General features: G+C 42.7%; 1 protein-coding gene across 2 annotated transcripts in view; it reads right to left on the bottom strand.

Annotated features, from left to right (window-relative positions):
• Positions 1 to 20,634, bottom strand: part of SLC38A1 (solute carrier family 38 member 1) — a 110,410-nt gene that overhangs the window by 75,390 nt on the left and 14,386 nt on the right. For both annotated transcript variants that reach the window (XM_077265392.1, XM_077265393.1), the window contains exon 2: positions 13,943 to 14,133. In XM_077265392.1, coding sequence (XP_077121507.1) covers positions 13,943 to 14,061 — 119 coding nt within the window. In that variant the 5' untranslated portion in view covers positions 14,062 to 14,133. The remainder of the gene's footprint in view (positions 1 to 13,942; positions 14,134 to 20,634) is intronic.

Raw genomic sequence — 20,634 nt, 5'->3', positions numbered from 1 at the left:
ATGAAGAGGTAAGTTCCGGTCTGGACCAAGGGAACCCAGTAGATGTAGTGTATATGGACTTTTCAAAAGCTTTTGATACGGTGCCACACAAAAGGTTGATACATAAAATGAGAATAATGGGGATAGGGGAAAATATGTGCAAGTGGGTTGAGAGTTGGCTCAGGGATAGGAAACAAAGGGTGGTTATTAATGGAGCACACTCGGACTGGGTCACGGTTAGTAGTGGGGTACCACAGGGGTCAGTATTGGGCCCTCTTCTTTTTAACATATTTATTAATGACCTTGTAGGGGGCATTCAGAGTAGAATTTCAATATTTGCAGATGACACTAAACTCTGCAGGGTAATCAATACAGGGGAGGACAATTTTATATTACAGGCTGATTTATGTAAACTAGAAGCTTGGGCTGATAAATGGCAAATGAGCTTTAATGGGGATAAATGTAAGGTCATGCACTTGGGTAGAAGTAATAAGATGTATAACTATGTGCTTAATTCTAAAACTCTGGGCAAAACCGTCAATGAAAAAGACCTGGGTGTATGGGTGGATGACAAACTCATATTCAGTGGCCAGTGTCAGGCAGCTGCTACAAAGGCAAATAAAATAATGGGATGCATTAAAAGAGGCATAGATGCTCATGAGGAGAACATAATTTTACCTCTATACAAGTCACTAGTGCGACCACACTTAGAATACTGTGCACAGTTCTGGTCTCCGGTGTATAAGAAAGACATAGCTGAACTGGAGCGGGTGCAGAGAAGAGCAACCAAGGTTATTAGAGGACTGGGGGGTCTGCCATACCAAGATAGGTTATTACACTTGGGACTATTTAGTTTGGAAAAACGAAGACTAAGGGGTGATCTTATGTTAATGTATAAATATATGAGGGGACAGTACAAAGACCTTTCTGCTGATCTTTTTAATCATAGACCGGTGACAGGGACAAGGGGGCATCCTCTATGTCTGGAGGAAAAAAGGTTTAAGCATAATAACAGATGCGGATTCTTTACTGTAAGAGCAGTGAGACTATGGAACTCTCTGCCGTATGATGTTGTAATGAGTGACTCATTGCTTCAATTTAAGAGGGGACTGGATGCCTTTCTGGAAAAGTATAATGTTACAGGGTATATATATTAGATTCCTTGATAAGGCGTTGATCCAGGGAACTAGTCTGATTGCCGTATGTGGGGTCGGGAAGGAATTTTTTTCCCCATGATGGAGCTTACTCTTACCACATGGGGTTTTTTTGCCTTCCCCTGGATCAACATGTTAGGGCATGCTAGGCTATGGGTTGAACTAGATGGACTTAAAGTCTTCCTTCAACCTTAATAACTATGTAACTTAATTAACCAGACAACTTTTTTTTAGCAAGCCAGAAAGAGTATGCTGTTATCTGTATGTTGATATTTCAATTTTAAGCATTTCTTTCTGGCTGGTCAAGAAAACAGACTTTTGTTTGTGTAAGCCTGGAATACTGACTCGTAAGCTGATATTTGATATAACATATTTTGCTCTTATCCTTGATGACTAGTGATGTGTATTGATATGCTAATTATGCATTGGGTAGCCCACATAGTTTGCTGATTTTTAAAACAGAGGAGGAAAATTATGCAAATAGATTACATAATCAAACAAGGAGACTTGGTCATCACCATTCTTCCCCTTATCTGTGATGCTGGACTTAAGGACGCTTGTTAAATATAAAAATGGGTTACATGCCTCTGTAGAGAGACACAGAGAGAGAGACAGAAATTCTGCCAAGACATCCAAACATCCAGGGGACCCTGCAGGACTGCTGCCAATACATCATGGCCCCATCACAAAACACACGGATCTATAATTCTACAGGAAACAACCTAGGTGACCTCAGCTCTGGTTGGAAGAATACAGATCTGCTCTATTGACCATCACTGAACCATGGATACGTTTGGAGAAAGCCAGGATTGGGACCTCTCGGTTGAACGGCTCCATGGAGATGTTCAGAGAAGCCAGGTTGTGATCCTCGGGTCAACTGGCCTTGTAACTCAATGGACTGTCATCTTCCTAAGCTTGTCTTACCTCCTCTCTGTGTGTGCCACAGGTGGGGTAGCCGATACTGGGAGCTCTGAAGTAACAGCTGCCATTATCCTGGTGAAGGGTGAGACTCTAATGTGCACTATCTTGGGATATTTGGCTGGGACTGTTCTACATGTTATCTGCCTGTTTTGTGGTTCAACAAAGCATTGCCACACTGTTTTAGCCTCAGCCTGAGTAGCATTTTGCCCACGTTTAAAGGGGCAGCGGGCGTTCGGCAGAAAGTTCCCTGGTCCATGTGGTTTCGGCTAGCGGACCTGGGTGCACGCCGACCCCTGTGTCTCTACACATGCATCCTGTGCATGGAGAACAGTAGCAGTATTACCATATGATATTCCTGGTAGTTTCTGCAAGCTCTGGTGCCTTCTTAACTAATTACACAATGGTGTATGCCTCCAGCTATGTGCTTGCTGCTTTACAGTTTCTTGCTGTGTTCCTGATGTTGCTTCGTCCCCACCTATGTGCTTGCTGTTTCCATGTCCCTCAACTCTGCTGCTCTTTGCACCCACTGTGGGCTTTGCTATTCTTTATCCCCTCTTTGTGCTGTGTTACTGTTACCCATGTGATTTCCTGCTCTCTGTTCCTCTGCGGATATAGCTTCTCTCTCGTCCCCCTGTGGACAGTCCTGCTTCTCTCTCGTCCCCCTGTGGACAGTCCTGCTCTCTATCCTTTCTTTGGGCTGTACTGTTCTGTCTAACTCTATGGGCTGTTTTGCTTTCCATTCTCTTTTTGAGCTATGATGCTTTGTCTTCCCATGTGGGCTGTGTGGGCTGTGCTGCTCTCTATCCTCTCTTTGGGATCTGCTGCTCTGTAGTCTCCTGTGAGCTGTGCTGCTCTCTACTCTTTCTTTGGAATATGCTACCCTGTCTTTCCACATGGGCTGTGCTGCTCTTTACCCTCACTTTGGGCTATACTGTTCTGTCTTATCTTGTGAGCTGAGATGCTCTCTGTCCCCTCTTTGGGCTCTGTTGCTCTCTGTTTCCTTTGCAGATTTAGGTCTGTGTGATAATAGTTCATAGATCATTATCGAATAGATAGTCCCTTATTTCTTATATCAGAAATTAACATGCCAACAAAAGGAGCATGTAGAAGCTAGGTAAATATATCCAGTAAATTGGAAGTGGGTAAGCAATAAGGGTAAAATATAACCTTTTAATGAAGAAAGTAAAAAAAAAAGTTCAAAAATGACTTATAAATGAGATAAGTGCTAAGTGCAAAACAGTGATATGCAAATGGCTGCATGCAATTGAAGATGGTAAATATAGGGGAGTATATTAGAGAGAAAACTTCTCAAATCAATTAACAGAACCAATTGTATGGCAATAACACAGTCAACTGTAACCTCACTTGGCCTTGAGTATATAAAAGAGGCAATAGTGATACCAATGAGATAAGCTCACCACTAGAGGCCCCGTCTCACATAGCGAGATCGCTAGCGAGATCGCTGCTGAGTCACAAGTTTTGTGACGCAACAGCGACCTCCATAGCGATCTCGCTATGTGTGACACGTACCAGCGATCAGGCCCCTGCTGCGAGATCGCTGGTCGTGTCGGAATGGCCTGGACCTTTTTTTGGTCGTTGAGGCCCCGCTGACATTGCTGAATCGGTGTGTGTGACACCGATCCAGCGATGTCTTCACTGGTAACCAGGGTAAACATCGGGTTACTAAGCGCAGGGCCGCGCTTAGTAACCCGATGTTTACCCTGGTTACCAGCGTAAATGTAAAAAAAAACAAACAGTACATACTCGCCTTTCGGTGTCCAGGTCCCTTGCCGTCTGCTTCCTGCTCTCACTGACTCCCGGCCGTACAGTGAGAAGTGAGAGCACAGCAGTGACGTCACCGCTGCGCTCTGCTCTCGCTGTACGGCGGCTCAGTCAGAGCAGGAAGCAGACGGCAAGGGACCTGGACACCGAAAGGCGAGTATGTACTGTTTGTTTTTTTTTACATTTACGCTGGTAACCAGGGTAAACATCGGGTTACTAAGCGCGGCCCTGCGCTTAGTAACCCGATGTTTACCCTGGTTACCCGGGTGCTGCAGGGGGACACAGCGACTTACCAACGATCACGGCCAGGTCATATCGCTGGTCGTGATCGTTGGTAAATCGCTTAGTGAGACGGGGCCTTAGGTCTGTGTTATACCAATCTTCAAATAAGAGTAAAGGCCCCGTCTCACTAAGCGATTTACCAACGATCACGACCAGCGATACGACCTGGCCGTGATCGTTGGTAAGTCGCTGTGTGGTCGCTGGGGAGCTGTCACACAGACCGCTCTCCCCAGCGACCAACGATCAGGGGAACGACTTCGGCATCGTTGAAACTGTCTTCAACGATGCCGAAGTCCCCCTGCAGCACCCGGGTAACCAGGGTAAACATCGGGTTAGTAAGCGCAGGGCCGCGCTTAGTAACCCGATGTTTACCCTGGTTACAAAAAAAACAAACAGCACATACTCGCCTTTCGGTGCCCGTCCGGTCCCTAGCCGTCTGCTTCCTGCTCTGACTGAGCCGCCGTACAGTGAGAGCAGAGCGCAGCGGTGACGTCACTGCTGCACGCTGCGCTCTCGCTGTACGGCCGGATCTCAGTCAGAGCAGGAAGCAGACGGCTAGGGACCGGACGGGCATCAGATGGTGAGTATGTAGTGTTTGTTTTTTTTTACATTTACGCTGGTAACCAGGGTAAACATCGGGTTACTAAGCGCGGCCCTGCGCTTAGTAACCCGATGTTTACCCTGGTTACCAGTGAAGACATCGCTGGATCGGTGTCACACACACCGATTCAGCGATGTCAGCGGGGCCTCAACGACCAAAAAAAGGTCCAGGCCATTCCGACACGACCAGCGATCTCACAGCAGGGGCCTGATCGCTGGTACGTGTCACACATAGCGAGATCGCTATGGAGGTCGCTGTTGCGTCACAAAATTCGTGACTCAGCAGCGATCTCGCTAGCGATCTCGCTATGTGAGACGGGGCCTTTAATAAAAAAAAATGAATTTTCTTATACGGTATAATTACCAGTCACAACATAATCATTAGCAGCCGCAAACATGACTGTAGAAGACAAAAACCATGTGGCTATAGAAAGCATTTAGACATGTGTAACGTGATGCCATTCAATCCATTCCTTATATAAGAAAATACCCGTGTGGATATGGAAAGCATCAAAGCAATGCATGATATGATGTCCCTTATTCCATAATCTACACAGTACAAATAGCACAAGATGATATTTGTATCCAGTTTAAATCAACTTGTAAGTAAGACCCGTACAAACACCTATCTCCCAACACGTTTCGTCATTAAAGATTCATCAGGGGAGCTTCAATAGGATGTATCCTGTATATTCAAAGAGTGTGGCTGCTATATTGCCATACAATTGGTACTCTGTTAATTGATGTGGGATGTTTTCTCTCTAATATACTCCCCTATATTTACCATCTTCAATTGCTTGCATCTATTTGCACATCACTGTTTTGCACTCAGCACTTATCTCATTAATAAATTATTTTTGGACTTTTTTTTTACTTTTTTCATTAAAAGTTATATTTTACCCTTAATGATTATCATCCCCCCCCCCCCAAAAAAAAGGAGCACCTGGAAACAGTGGCTGTATCGGAATTGTTATCTAGTTTGCCTGTGATGCATCTGTCCTATGCTGTTTTCTCCTACATGTACTGTAGCTCTGAGTTTTATTTACCTCCTTTCCACCATGACCAATTTTGTTTTTTATTTTTATTGTTTTCCTTCCCGACTTCAAAAAGCTGAATGTTTTTTATTCTTACATCAAAATAGCAATATGGAGCTGTATTTCTTGTGGCACAATGTATTTATTTATTTTACCCACTTACTGTATATAGCGCAATTAATTCCACAGTTAATTTACATTTCTTCTTTTTAAAAGGGTTTAAAGAGGATTTATATTTTTTTTACTTTTTCATTTTTTATTTTAGCTATCTGACAGGACTTGAACCTGTGATCAGCTGATTGCTTATTCTACAGTGGCTTGCCAAAGTATTCACCCCCTTTGCATTTTTTGTGTTTTGCTACCTCAAAAACATGAGGTTTTGCATCAGGTTCATGTAAATAACATGCCTACAGTAAATAGGACAAAATAACTGAAAACTTCGGTGTGCATATTTATTCACCGCCTTAAATTCAGTACTTTGTAGAGCCTCCATTTATGGCAATTACAGCTGCAAGTCGCTTTAAATAAGTCTTTATGAGCTTTCCACATCTTGCTACTGGGATTTTTGCCCATTCCTCAAGGCAAAACTGCTCCAGCTCCTTCAAGTTAGATGCTTCCTCTGGTGAACAGCAATCTTCAAGTCTGACCACAGATTCTCAATTGGATTAAGGTCTGGGCTTTGACTAGGCCATTCCAAAATATTTACACATTTCCACTTAAACCACTAGAGAGTTGATTTAGCAGCATGCTTTGAGCCATTGTCTTGTTGGAAGGTGAACCTCTGTCCCAGTCTCAAATCAATGACAAACTGAGACAAGACTCAAGACTATCCCTGTATTTCGCACCATCCATCTTCTCCTCGACTAGGACCATTTTCCCTGTCCCTGCTGCCGAAAACCATCACCACAGCATGATGCTGTCACCACCATGTTTCACTGTGGGTATGATATTCTTGGGGTGATGAGCTGTGTTGGTTTGGCACCAGACATAGCTGTTATCTTGGTGGCCAAAAAGTGCAATTTTGGTCTCATATGGCCACAGCACTTTCCTCCATACATTTGAGGAGTCTCCCATGTGTCTTGGCATACTCAAAATGAGCCTTACGATTTTTGTGTGTAAATAAATGCTTCTTTCTTCCCACTCTTCCATAAATGGCACTTCTATGCAGTGTGCGGCTTATTATGGTTGTATGGTATCTGTGCTGCCCTCCTTGCTCAGGTTGAGCGTTTTGGTGGGCGGCCCTCTCGTGGTAGGCTTGTTGTGGTACCATGTTCTTTCCATTTGATGATAATGGATTTGATGGTGCTCCGGGGATCATCAGAGATTGGGATTTTTTTTTTTTTTTTTTTTATAACCCAACCCTGACTTACACTTCTCAACAACATTGTCCCTGACTTGTTTGGAGATCTCCTTGGTCTTCATGTTGTTGCTTGGTTAGAGGTGCCTCTAGCTTAATGGTGTTGCAGCCTCTGTGGCCCTTCAGAGAAGGTGTGTATATGCTGACAAACTGTGTGACACATAGATTGCACATAGGTGGACTTCCTTTCACAAAGCATGTGACTTAAGAAGGTAATTGTTTGCATCAGAAATGTTTAGGGGCTTCATAGCAAAAGGGGTGAAAACATATGCACATGCCAATTTTTAGTTATTTGATCCCATAAATTAAATTTATTCCTATAGTTCTCATTTCATGTCATCAACTTAAAATAGTGCTGATGCATTACACACAAATAGGATTGTAAAAATAATTAAACACAGGTTGTAATGTAAAAAAATAGGTAAAAAGTCAAGGGGGTGATTAAGTTTGCAAGCCACTGTATATACTGTAGTACAATTGTATTGTAGTATATAGTTGATAATATCTCTGTAAACCGCTGTGGAATTAATGTCGGTATTTAAGTGAGGAAAATAAATAAATAAGCATAGCTAAAATAATGATCTCTAATGAACAGGACTACCAACATAGCATGGAGGCCTTTAGCATAGCAATCCATTGGCACCAATTGCTTTCCTGGGTGGTTGATGAGCTCCAATACATCATGTCTTCTGGTCCACACACCTTAAATGACATTGTCAAAGATCAACAGGGACAATTTAGAGATTAACAGCAGCGATCGGTGCTTATCTCTGATCACTACTGTTAGTTGCAGATGCCATCTGTATAACACAGCCGGCATCCTATGGGTTAGAGCCCACTCCATGCATTTGCACTGATATGCGCCATACATGTACAACAGATGACAGGAAGGGTTTAAAATGTAATTCAGCCCAACACAGCTATTTTTTAGACCATAGCAATGTCCCTAATAACTTTGACTCCATTCTTCCATGACCCAGTGACATCTAAGTGCCTTCCTTACACACTAGACTACTGTCAGTTATTTGCATAGAAAATGATGACTTCTACCTCAGTCTAATGGGTATGGAAACCCTAGAAAATTGATTGTCGAGGGGGATAAGGATCCGACATCTCCAATGTCAGTCTACCAATTCTTTTGTTATGCCAAAGATAAGCCACCTCCAGACATGTCTGGTGACTGCTCTCCAGAGAACACAGACAGCACAACCCTGTGTATGGGAGAGATGGCCGAGATAGCAGCTTGGCAAACGATTGACCGAACCATCTTAGGCCGACAGCCATCTTGTGTGTGTGTGTGGGTGTGCGTGTGTTTGGGGCTTAGCATCTGACCACTTCAACATCTTTTCATTATTTGTTCTTCATACACTGATACTGTGATTACTATAAATAAATTAGTATTTTAAGAAAGCACACACAAAATGGTTGTCTCTAAAACTCCCTATGAAGAGTAACAGGCAGAATGGTAGACCCTGATCTGTACACCGCATGTGTCTGCTATGCACTGTGTTGTCACAGTTGAAAACTGGCACTGACAAATCCTGCACAGCAGGATGACCGGGATCAGATTAAGAAATCTTCTTACCTAGTGACCAGCATAAGAAGCCAGCCATTAATTAACCTTCTGTTTGGGCTGAGACTATAGTGCATCTTCTGAGGTATCACAATGAGGGCATAGGTTATGTACAGTATATTTCCATTATAACTGTTAGTTACTCATTCCACTACAAGTCTCATATCCGTTTATATAGGTCCTGTTATTATAGACAATAATGCATTTATTATTGAAATGTTTGGTCTTCAGAAATAGGAACATTTTTACCGAAATTGTTGTGTCTCCAAGCCCATTCCCATTACCCACATGCGTAATTTGACATTTTGTAAAATCGGCACCATCATCATTGTATGAGGTGTCTAATAAGTGGTTTTGAATTCAAATTGTAAAAAAGTATTATGCTGAGCAGATACTACCGTGATAAAGAGCTAGGAGATTTCTTCAGACTGCAATGACTATGTTTCTGTACAGAATTAAACAAAAACTGTCAGCAGGATTGTGCACAGTAACCTACACACGGTGTCAGGTCGGCGCCTTTATACTGATTACAATGATACCTTGGGTGATGAAATCTGTCTTGTGGTTGTTCTTTAATCTTTATTTTCAGTTATGAGTTAATGAAATTCTCGTGCTCGTGGGAGGTCTTCATGTGGTGCTCTGATTAGCTATTCATACTGATGGCTTAGGACAGGTCACTGATCCCTCAGTGACCTGCCCCCCTATTTTACATACTGAATATAATATGTTTTGAAAAAAAAAAAATCACATTCAGCAGAAAGGTGGCGGTGCCTGCGCTGCAGCATGATGGCATCTATAATATGCATTAAATTATTTTATTAAAAAAATAAAAATCTTTCTCAAAATTGCGCCAGCCGCGCCTACACAGTAGTATCTGATAGATGCTACTGCACAGGTGCCGCTGGCGCCATTTTGCTAGAGGAAAAAAAAATGGCTCTACCAACCATTTTGAAAAAGATTTTTTTTTTTTCAGAATAAATGTACCGTATTTTCCGGCGTATAAGACGACTGGGCGTATAAGACGACCCCCCAACTTTACCAGTTAAAATATAAAATCTTCTTAAAAGTCGGGGGTCTTCTTATACACCCTATGTCGTCTTATAGGGCCGGTGAATATGTGCCTTTTGGGGGGGGGGGGGGAGTGATCCTGATGACGAGGGGGCGTCTCACAGGAAAGTGAGTATCCCCCATTACCTTATCGTAGCGGTGCAGCGTGGGGGTCTCAGTGCTGGGAGGCGGCGGCTGCTGTGCTCTGGTGCGGCGGCTGCTGTGCTCTGGTGCGGCGGCTGCTGTGTTCTGGTGCGGCGGCTCCTCTTCTGTGTGGGGCCTCTGTGCTGTGCGGTGGCGGCGGCATATCTTTATCCAGTTGGGGCTCCTCCGGCATCTCCTTAGCCCTGGAGGCCCCGCCGCAACTCCATGAGTGCAATGCAGCGGCCATTTTCCCGGAGGCAGCTCAATAGGTGCGATGCGGTGGCCTCCGGGAAAATGGCCGCTGCTCAGATTCAGATCTCGTCCCGAAATCTCGGGACACGAGATCTGAATCTGAGCAGCGGCCATTTTCCCGGAGGCCACCACATTGCACCGATGGAGTTGCGGCGGGGCCTCCAGGGCTAAGGAGATGCCGGAGGAGCCCCAACTGGATAAAGATACGCCGCTGCCGCCGCCACCTCACAGCACAGAGGCCCCACACAGAACAGGAGCCGCCGCACCAGAACACAGCAGCCGCCGCCGCTCCCAGCACTGACACCCCCACGCTGCACCGCTAGGATAAGGTAATGGGGATTACTCACTTTCCTGTGAGACGCCCCCTCGTCATCAGGATCCCTCCCCCTCCCCACCCACCATATACACCGGCGTACAAGTCGATTCCCGGCGTATAAGACGACCCCCGACTTTTAAGAAGATTTTCGGGGGTTAAAAAGTCGTCTTATACGCCGGAAAATACGGTATATCCCTAAATAAAATAATTTAATACATATTATACATGTGATCATGCTGCGCCACCTCCTGCTTGCTGGATGTGATTTTTTTTTCATTCCATATAATATTCAGTATGTAAAATATGGGGAGGTCGCTGATGGATCAGTGACCTGTCATAAGCCATCAGTATGAACACCTAATCAGAGCACCACATTAAGACCCCCCCCATAGGCCGCCCCGGAGCACGAACATATCATTGACTGAAAATAAAGATTAAACAACAACCACAAGATGGATTTCATCAACCCAGATAGAATTTTAATCAGAATAATGGCCCCGACCGGACACTGTCTGTAGGTTACTGTGCACAATCCTGCTGACAGGTTCCCTTTAAATCATAATAAAATTGCCTTAAAGAGTAATCATCATTTCAATTTTTATTTCGTAAATCTATAGGACACATTAAAGTAATAAACTTTGTAATATCTTACCAGAAAAATCTGTTTCTTTCTCTTCCAGGACTGATATTTTACTATTAAAATCTTTGTTCAGTGAAGACAGATTGTCACATTCCTAAGGTTCCTAACATTCCTGATGGCAGCTGGTGCTTTTAAAGTTCTATGGAGAGGGGAGGAGGTACTAAAGGCAGACACCAACATTCTGCTGTAATTTCTCTTGAAATAACAGTTACAGTTTTCCACAGAACTTTATGAGCACCAACTGTCATCTCTTATCTCAGTAATGAGAATATCTGTATTTATCACAGATTTTACCTGAGAATTGAAAATCTTAAAGGGGTATTAACATCCCAATATGTAGTAGATGTAGTAATAATAATAATAATAATAATAATAATAATAATAATAATAATATTAGCAAATATCTCCAATTAAAAATGTAGTATATTTTTCTGATTCAATATGCCTCATTCCTTATTTGCAGGCATTGCAGGACCTTGGGTATCTATAGTTACAACCATTAGCAACTAGCTAACTGTCACTATGTCAGTGGTCATAATCATTGATACCTAAGGTCCTGCAATGCCTGCACATGAGGAAAGACACATAGCAAATCAGAAGAACTATACTACATTTATAATTGGAGGCACTTGCTAATATCATTATTATTACACCTACTATTTATTGAGATAGTATCTTGGAGATTGGAATATCCCTTTAAGAATAAAAGATCAGTCCTGGAGCAGAAAGAAGCAGATTTCTCTGATGGGACAAAGTACAACATTTCTTATATTCATGTGTCCTGTTAATTTCTGAAATAATTAAAACGGCGATTACTCTAAACCTCAAAGACTGAACCTTATAGTTTTCTAAAACTATACTCTTAATCTAGTGTTTCTAAAGAAAGAAATGAGACACTTGCACAGGGTAATTTGAGCATCCAGGGTGCCAATGTAAGATTTGTAACAGGGCCTATCACCTACCAGTTGACATTAATAATACTTTTGTCCCCTTATGAGATAGCAGGATTATTATATCCCCTATGGCACCAGATCCTTCACCTCCAATGGTACAAAGAAACAATAAAGAGTTATACTAGGTCATGTGTGAATTCAACAGTGGCATTCTCTGGTGTTATTGTTTATAGCAAAATTGTATGTTATCACCACTGCCTTTAGGTTGCCTGATTTAGGCCGGAGTCACACTAGCGATGAATACGGACGAGTGCTAAGCGATAAAACATCACACAGCACTCGGACCGCTGTTAGTCTAGGGGGCAGCTCACATTAGGGTTTTTTTTTCTCTGCCATTTTCAGTGTGCGATTGAAGTCGCAGCATGCTGCAATTGTCACAGACACTCAGCCGAGTCTCAGCTCACTCGCACCAATATAAGCCTATGGGTGCGAGTGAGACAACGCCTATCACTCGGATATCATCCAAGTGATGTGCGATATATGCCGACAACAGAGGAGATGGAGAAATTAGTTTCTCCGCCTCCTCCGCAGCTGTGCTCCGATTCGCTCTGTGCGAGAGGCTCGGAGAACAGACGCATGACACTCGGCTCCTGCTGCAGCAGAGCAGGAGCCAAGGGGCAATAACATATCGCATCCGATGCAATACGCTAGTGTGACCCCGGCCTTATTAAATGTTCTCAACTACCTTTTTTCTTTAAAGGAACACGGCATCATAAACTGCCCCATGCCATCTACAGCACATTGATGTTAAAGGGAATCTGTTATGTCCAAAAACATTATTTACCTACAAATATATTGTTAATCTGCATGATAAATAGAGTTAATATCCTTTAATATTGCAGCAGTGGCTGCAGGGAGAAAATTAATTTATATTCTCCCAGCACCTGCTCGTTTCAAGTCATCAGGGTGGTGTAGGAGGCTGTGACAGTCACCGCTAACTATATTGTGAGTGCGGGTTTAATGACAGGCTGCACTGCACACACTGCACACGTACACTGAAGAGAAAGCAGTCAATTAAAGCGCCAGGCAGTGATTACAGCTGCGCTCGCAGTGTAATGAGCAGGTGACTGTATCTGCCCCCTGCACTGCCACGATGACTGAATGTGAGTGCCTAACAGGGAGGATAAAAGTGAATTTGCTCCCTGTAGACACCACTCTATTAAGGCAGCCAGGCAGGATTGTAAGGGCAGAGACAGACTGCCGTATTACTCGTGTGAGAATCCCATTGTAAACCTCGTACTGGCTGTCGGCTCTCCTGACCTGAGCTTGGCAGCTGCATAGTAATCCATCATGCTGCCTTGCTCAGGTCAGGAGAGGTGCCGGCCAGTCCGTGCAGTGCGATACGATCCTTGCACGAGAAATACAGCAGTCTGTCTCTGCCTTTCTGCTTCATTCCTGCAGGTTAACCCTATATCTGCAGGTAAACAGCTTTTCTGGACATGGCAGGTCCACTTTAACTACCATTGAATGTATATATTTTCTACTCTTATTTACAAGTCTGCCTGGCCATCCACGGATATTGTGCTTATAATCAGTAATGTTTGAGAGATTTTCTTTATAGAAAACACTTTGGAATCTTCTCAAAACCCACAAACATCACATGTACGAGAGAAATGTTTATGTGAGCAGCCCTTACAGACTATCACTACAGTGACACCGACGTTGACCTTATCTTTTAATAAGTACTAGTAAAAAAAAAAGCAAAAAATCTTGGACATCATTTTTTCTTTCTAAATCTAATCTCCCTGCCTGTATAGACAGTATATTCCATATCCTACAACTTTGTTAGACAAATTCAGTAATGAGGATACAAGACTCAAAGTAAGATCTCACGTAGCCATGATCTGTAACACGGCAATACACCTGGTAATCAGTGATCCATACCTTGTAATAAGGGAAATCACTAACCTGCTGATACGATTGCCATCTGCTTCAATGAGCTCATTGGAATCATTGCTAATGTTGTCATCCTCCGGTGTGTTCATATTCTGCAATTCCGTCAATTCCAAGCCATTTTTGAACGGCATTTTAACCCCTTCTTTCCAGTTGCTAGCTTTTACTCAGTATATATTTTTCTTTGGGTATGCTTGGTGGCGAACCTTTAAGAGAAAAAAATGACAGCAATAATGAACCACAATATGTATTATATATTAATATATTTATTTTCTATTGTTTATATATCACCTACAGCTCTACCTAAGTTGCCATTATTTGCATAAACCCTTTTGAGGGTCGCAAGCTACATTTTCTGATTTCTGACACATAACCACATTCTATAGCCAAGTAAGTGCTAAATGTACTTATTGTGTGTGGAAAACTTGCTTTTAATACCTATTAGATTTATTATAGTTTTATTCTAGTAAAAGTGGCCATACGGATAGATGAGTCTTTGAAACATGACAATTTTTGCAAGATTGGTTGAATATGTATGAAAATCTCCCAACTGTAGCTTTTGGATACAACAGGGATCACATTTTATTTCTAGATGCCCAATACATTACAAAACATTGCTGTAATGGCGTCAGTTCAGGAAGTGAGTATATGTACTTTTAATTTTACAATGGTGAGTGCTTTATATAAAAAAAGAGTAGTTAAGAACGGGGAAAACCCCTTTCAGCTATAATTGTAATAAAATGTAAAATAATAAAGTTACTACGTCATTTGTACAGCACAGAGAAAGCCAAAAAATTCATATCCAATAAACAACTTTTTTGACCTTTTTTAGGATATTAAATGGTAAATTAAATGGTGCTGTTTTTGGACTACAACTCTTCAAGCAATAAAACATGTTTTCTAACTGCTAAGTAGATGGAAAAATAAAAAAAGATGGTTCTTGATAGGAATAAAAAAGGAAGGGAAAAAAAAATGTAAATGGCCACAGCAGAAAGATACTAGTCTGTGATTTGCAAAGGTAAAATTCTGGTATGCATTAAAATGACCATAAATGCATAAATCTGATAAGAAAAAACTCGGTATGGTGCAGCCTTAGGAAATTTGTTGATGTATGCATGGAACATATCCACAGACTATTAAAGGCCCACAGTATGAAAAAACAGTTTCCCGTTTTGTCATGCACCTTCGCTGTTTGTTAGGCCATGTTTTTTTACCAACTTGAAAGAGGAGTCAGATACGATTTTAAATACAAAAGAGTGAAGCCAAAAAAACCCACAACTTTGTGTTAATGCTCTGTATATTTTTATAGTGGGAAAAGCTTGATGCAGCGAATAAATTATATTTGATTTTCTTGATAACATTAGTATGCAATGGGCAACACTAATATCTGTGGGTTCAGTAGACGGTTTAATGTGTATGAAGGCCTCCCGACTCTACCACAACAGAAGATGTCGGAGGGGACAAGGATTCAGGATGTCCAATTCCAGACTGTTGATCCTTTTGTTCTTGGCAGGATAAGCTGCCGCCAGGGCAGTCTGGCAGCAGCTCTTGTAGCAACCACCTGTTCATGAAGGAGTTGCGATAGATATCAGCTGGCTGAACAATCATCCATTGCTTGTGCGGCCTCTTAAGCTTCAGTTTTAGATCCAGGTATTTGGTGTCCACAGTTGGTCATGTAATAAGGCTTTACTGAGATAGTGGTACTTTTTTTTGTACTATATTGCAAAATAAATATGATTGATAGCATTCTTCACAAATCAGGGTCTAGAGTGCAGCAGTGAGGTTCTTTTTGTATTGGTATACAATGTCCACTAGAGAGTTACATGATCCTTTTGCATAATATAGGGGAATGTTAACTCAGTATAACAGAATTTAGGGATGTGAGCATTGCAAGCATCTCTCCTTTTTCTTCAAAGATCTATAATGTAACATTCTCAGATGGGCCATGCAGTATGCTTGTATGGTCCTAAGGTACTTGGTGCAGGGCAACCTCTAAGCATACATAGTAACATAGTACCTTAGTTATTAAGGTTGAAGGAAGACTTTAAGTCCATCTAGTTCAACCCATAGCCTAACCTAACATGCCCTAACATGTTGATCCAGAGGAAGGCAAAAAAACCCATGTGGGTGAGCTCCACATTGGGGAAAAAATTCCTTCCTGACTCCACATACGGCAATCAGACTAGTTCCCTGGATCAACGCCCTATCAAGGAATCTAGTGTATATACCCTGTAACATTATACTTTTCCAGAAAGGCATCCAGTCCCCTCTTAAATTTAAGTAATGAATCACTCATTACAACATCATACGGCAGAGAGTTCCATAGTCTCACTGCTCTTACAGTAAATAATCTGCGTCTGTTATTATGCTTAAACCTTCTTTCCTCCAGACATAGAGGATGCCCACTTGTCCCTGTCACCGGTCTATGATTAAAAAGATCATCAGAAAGGTCTTTGTACTGTCCCCTCATATATTTATACATTAACATAAGATCACCCCTTAGTCTTCGTTTTTCCAAACTAAATAGCCCCAAGTGTAATAACCTATCTTGGTATTGCAGACCCCCCAGTCCTCTAACAACCTTGGTCGCTCTTCTCTGCACCCGCTCTAGTTCAGCTATGTCTTTCTTATACACCGGAGACCAGAACTGTGCACAGTATTCTAAGTGTGGTCGAACTAGTGACTTGTATAGAGGTAAAATTATGTTCTCCTCATGAGCATCTATGCCTCTTTTAATAAATCCCATTATTTTATTTGCCTTTGTAGCAGCTGCCTGACACTGGCCACTGAATATGAGTTTGTCATCCAACCATACACCCAGGTCTTTTTCATTGACGGTTTTGCCCAGAGTTTTAGAATTAAGCACATAGTTATACATCTTATTACTTCTACCCAAGTGCATGACCTTACATTTATCCCCATTAAAGCTCATTTGCCATTTATCAGCCCAAGCTTCTAGTTTACATAAATCATCCTGTAATACTAAATTGTCCTCCTCTGTATTGATTACCCTGCAGAGTTTAGTGTCATCTGCAAATATTGAAATTCCACTCTGTATGCCCCCTACAAGGTTGTAAGGGGGTATGCAGGCGGCTTGTTTGAGCCCTGCATTCCTGTGCATGCCTACCTAATGAAACTGGGTATGTTTTGTGTTTGCTGTGTGCCCTGTGTAGTTTATGATAGTTGACACTGTTTAATATGATAATGGCTGACATTGTTCTGATATCTGTGTGTTAGGGTACCGTCACACATTGAAATTTCCATCGCTACGACGTTACGATTCGTGACGTTCTAGCGATATCGTTACGATATCGCAGTGTCTGACACGCTACTGCGATCAGACACCCTGCTGAGAATCGTACGTCGTAGCAGATCGTTTGGAACTTTCTTTCGTCGCTTGATCACCCGCTGACATCGCTGGATCGTTGTGTGTGACAGCGATCCAGCGATGTCTTCGCTTGTAACCAGGGTAAACATCGGGTAACTAAGCGAGGGCCGCGCTTAGTAACCCGATGTTTACCCTGGTTACAAGCGTAAACGTAAAAAAACAAACCGTACATACTCACCCGTCGGTGTCCTTCAGGTCCCTTGCCGTCTGCTTCCTGCTCTGAGTGCCGGCCGGAAAGTGAGAGCAGAGCGCAGCGGTGCTGCGATCTGCTCTCACTGTACGGCTGCACTCAGAGCAGGAAGCAGACGGCAAGGGACCTGAAGGACACCGACGGGTGAGTATGTACTGTTTGTTTTTTTACGTTTACGCTGGTAACCAGGGTAAACATCGGGTTACTAAGCACGGCCCTGCGCTTAGTTACCCGATGTTTACCCTGGTTACCCGGGGACTTCGGCATCGCTCCAGCGCCGTGATTGCAACGTGTGACCGCAGTCTACGACGCTGGAGCGATGCTTATACGACGCTGCGACGTCACGAATCGTGCCGTCGCAGCGATGAAAATTTCAATGTGTGACGGTACCCTTAGGGACAGGAATAGGGAAAGTCAGTGGCAGTGGTAGGTTAGCATTGGTAAGGGTTATGGCATTGTAGTTATAGGTTAGTGTTAAGGGGGCACTGTAGAGTAGGAGATTAGATTGTGTTGAGAACTGGTTTCAGTCAGAGTAGTGACAGTTGAGAAAGGGGCGGAGCCAGTGTAGTGGCAGGGAGAGTGCCTTCCTGAGGTGATTTTCAGGTAGTGGGAGGAGCTAAAGCTGTGTGAGGAGAATTGTTCTAGAAGTTGTGACAGAAAGCTGAACAGAGCAACAGTGTAGAGTTAAGAGAGTGAGGCAGCCTGGAAGAATCAGTGGCTAGTCTGTGGGTTACCTCCCATGACGTCCGGGACTTACGGTCTGAACAGGAATTGTGGAGGCAACCTGAATTTTCACCCAAGATGGGGAAAGTGGACGGGGAGCACTCAGTATCAGCTAGCTGGATGGTTCAGGAAGCTGCGGGCCTGGGAGCCACGGTGCAGGAAGAAAAGCTGAGGGAGCAGACCAGGGAAAACGCAGGAGATGGATTACTCATGTATTGGGGAAAATGGATGGACTGTAACTGTTATGAAGATGCACGAGTTAAGTAAAGTTTTATTGAAAATGAACTTGGACTTTGAGAACATTTGTGTGTGTCTGCGACGGATTGGAGCCCTGTATGCTGTGAAGGATTCTGACCCACAGGTGGGTGAAATACATGACACACACAGCACACCACAAAATGGACATGATATTTCTGTAGCGGAGCATCGGGGTGTGATGAAGAAGCAGCAGCAATCCCTCGGTACGGCTACCACCCTGGCCCCCGTTACAAGATCATTAATAAATTTGTAAAAAAGAAGAGGGCCCAATACTGACCCCTGTGGTACCCCACTGCCAACCGCGACCCAGTCCGAGTGTGCTCCATTAATAACCACCCTTTGTTTCCTATCCCTGAGCCAGCTCTTAACCCACTTACACATATTTTCCCCTATCACCATTACTCTAATTTTATGTATCAACCTTTTGTGTGGTACCGTATCAAAAGCTTTTGAAAAGTCCATATACACCACGTCCACTGGGTTCCCCTGGTCCAGTCCAGAACTTACCTCTTCATAGAAGCTGATCAGATTAGTCTGACATGCACGGTCCCTAGTAAACCAGTGCTGATACTGGGTCATGAGGTTATTCCTCTTCAGATACTCCAGTATAGCATCCCTTAGAAAACCCTCCAGGATTTTACCCACAGTAGAGGTTAAGCTTACTCGCCTATAATTACCGAGTTCAGTTTTTGTCCCCTTTTTGAATATTGGCACCACATTTGCTATACGCCAGTCCTGTGGTACAGACCCTGTTATTATGGAGTCTTTGAAGATTAAGGCTGTGTGCACACGTAGCAGATTTTTTATGTTTTTTTCACATTTTTTTGCTATAAAAACGTGAAAAAAATGCATACATTATGCATCCCATCATTTAGAATGCATTCTGCAATTTTTGTGTACATGATGCGTTTTTTTCCGCAAAAAAAATGCATCGCGGTAAAAAACGCAGCATGTTCATTAATTTTGTGGATTTTTTCAGGATTTCCCACTATATTATTGCATTGGGAACCTCCGGAAAAATCTGCAAACAAACGCACCAAAAACGCGGTAAAAAACGCGAGAAAAACGCATGCAGATTTCTTGCAGAAAATGTCCTGTTTTGCTCAGGAAATTTCTGCAAGAAATCCTGAACGTGTGCACATAGCCTAAAAATAATGGTCTATCAATGACTGTACTTAGTTCCTGCAGTACTCGAGGGTGTATCCCATCCGGGCCCGGAGATTTGTCAATTTTAGTGATTTTTGACGCCGCCGTACTTCCTGCTGGGTTAAGCAGGTGACACTTAATGGGGAATTTTTGAAATCACTGATCATATTGTCTGCCATGGGATTTTCTTGTGTAAATACTGATGAAAAAAAGTCATTTAGCATATTGGCTTTTTCCTCATCCTCATCCACCATTTCACTCAGACTATTTTTAAGGGGCCAACACTATCATTTTTTAGTTTCTTACTATTTATGTAGTTAAAGAATATTTTGGGGTTATTTTTGCTCTCTCTAGCAATGAGTCTCTCTGTCTCTCTGTCTCAATCTTTGCTGCCTTGATTTGCTTTTTACAGAATTTATTTAATTTTCTATATTTATTTAACGCCTCAACACTACCTACTTCCTTTAATTCTCTAAATGCTTTCTTTTTGTCCCTTATTGCGCCCCTTACAGCTCTATTTAGCCATATTGGTTTCCTCCTATTTCTAGTATGTTTATTCCCATACGGTATATACTGTGCACAGGTCCTATCCAGGATGCTAATAAACGTCTCCCATTTTCTTTGTGTATTTTTATGTCTCAGGATATCGTCCCAGTTAATTGCACCAAGATCCTCTCTCATCCGTTGGAAATTTGCCCTCCTGAAGTTTAGTGTCCTTGTCACCCCTCTACTACACATCTTATTAAAGGATTCATGAAAAGGATTCATGTGATAACTATTACCCAAGTGACCCCAACCCTTATATTTGCTATGCGGTCTGGCCTGTTGGTTAATATTAGGTCTAGCAGTGCCCCCCTCCTTGTTGGGTCCTGAACCAGTTGTGAAAGGTAATTGTCTCTCATAGTTGTTAAAAAACGATTACCTTTGCTGGAACTGCAGGTTTCTGTTCCCCAATCTATTTCAGGGTAGTTGAAGTCCCCCATAATAATGACTTCTCCTTGA

This window comes from Ranitomeya variabilis, chromosome 5, assembly GCF_051348905.1.
Source record: "Ranitomeya variabilis isolate aRanVar5 chromosome 5, aRanVar5.hap1, whole genome shotgun sequence".
Classification (NCBI taxonomy): Eukaryota; Metazoa; Chordata; class Amphibia; order Anura; family Dendrobatidae; genus Ranitomeya; species Ranitomeya variabilis.
Note: the sequence above shows the minus strand (reverse complement) of the source record. Positions and strands in the feature narration are given on the sequence as shown.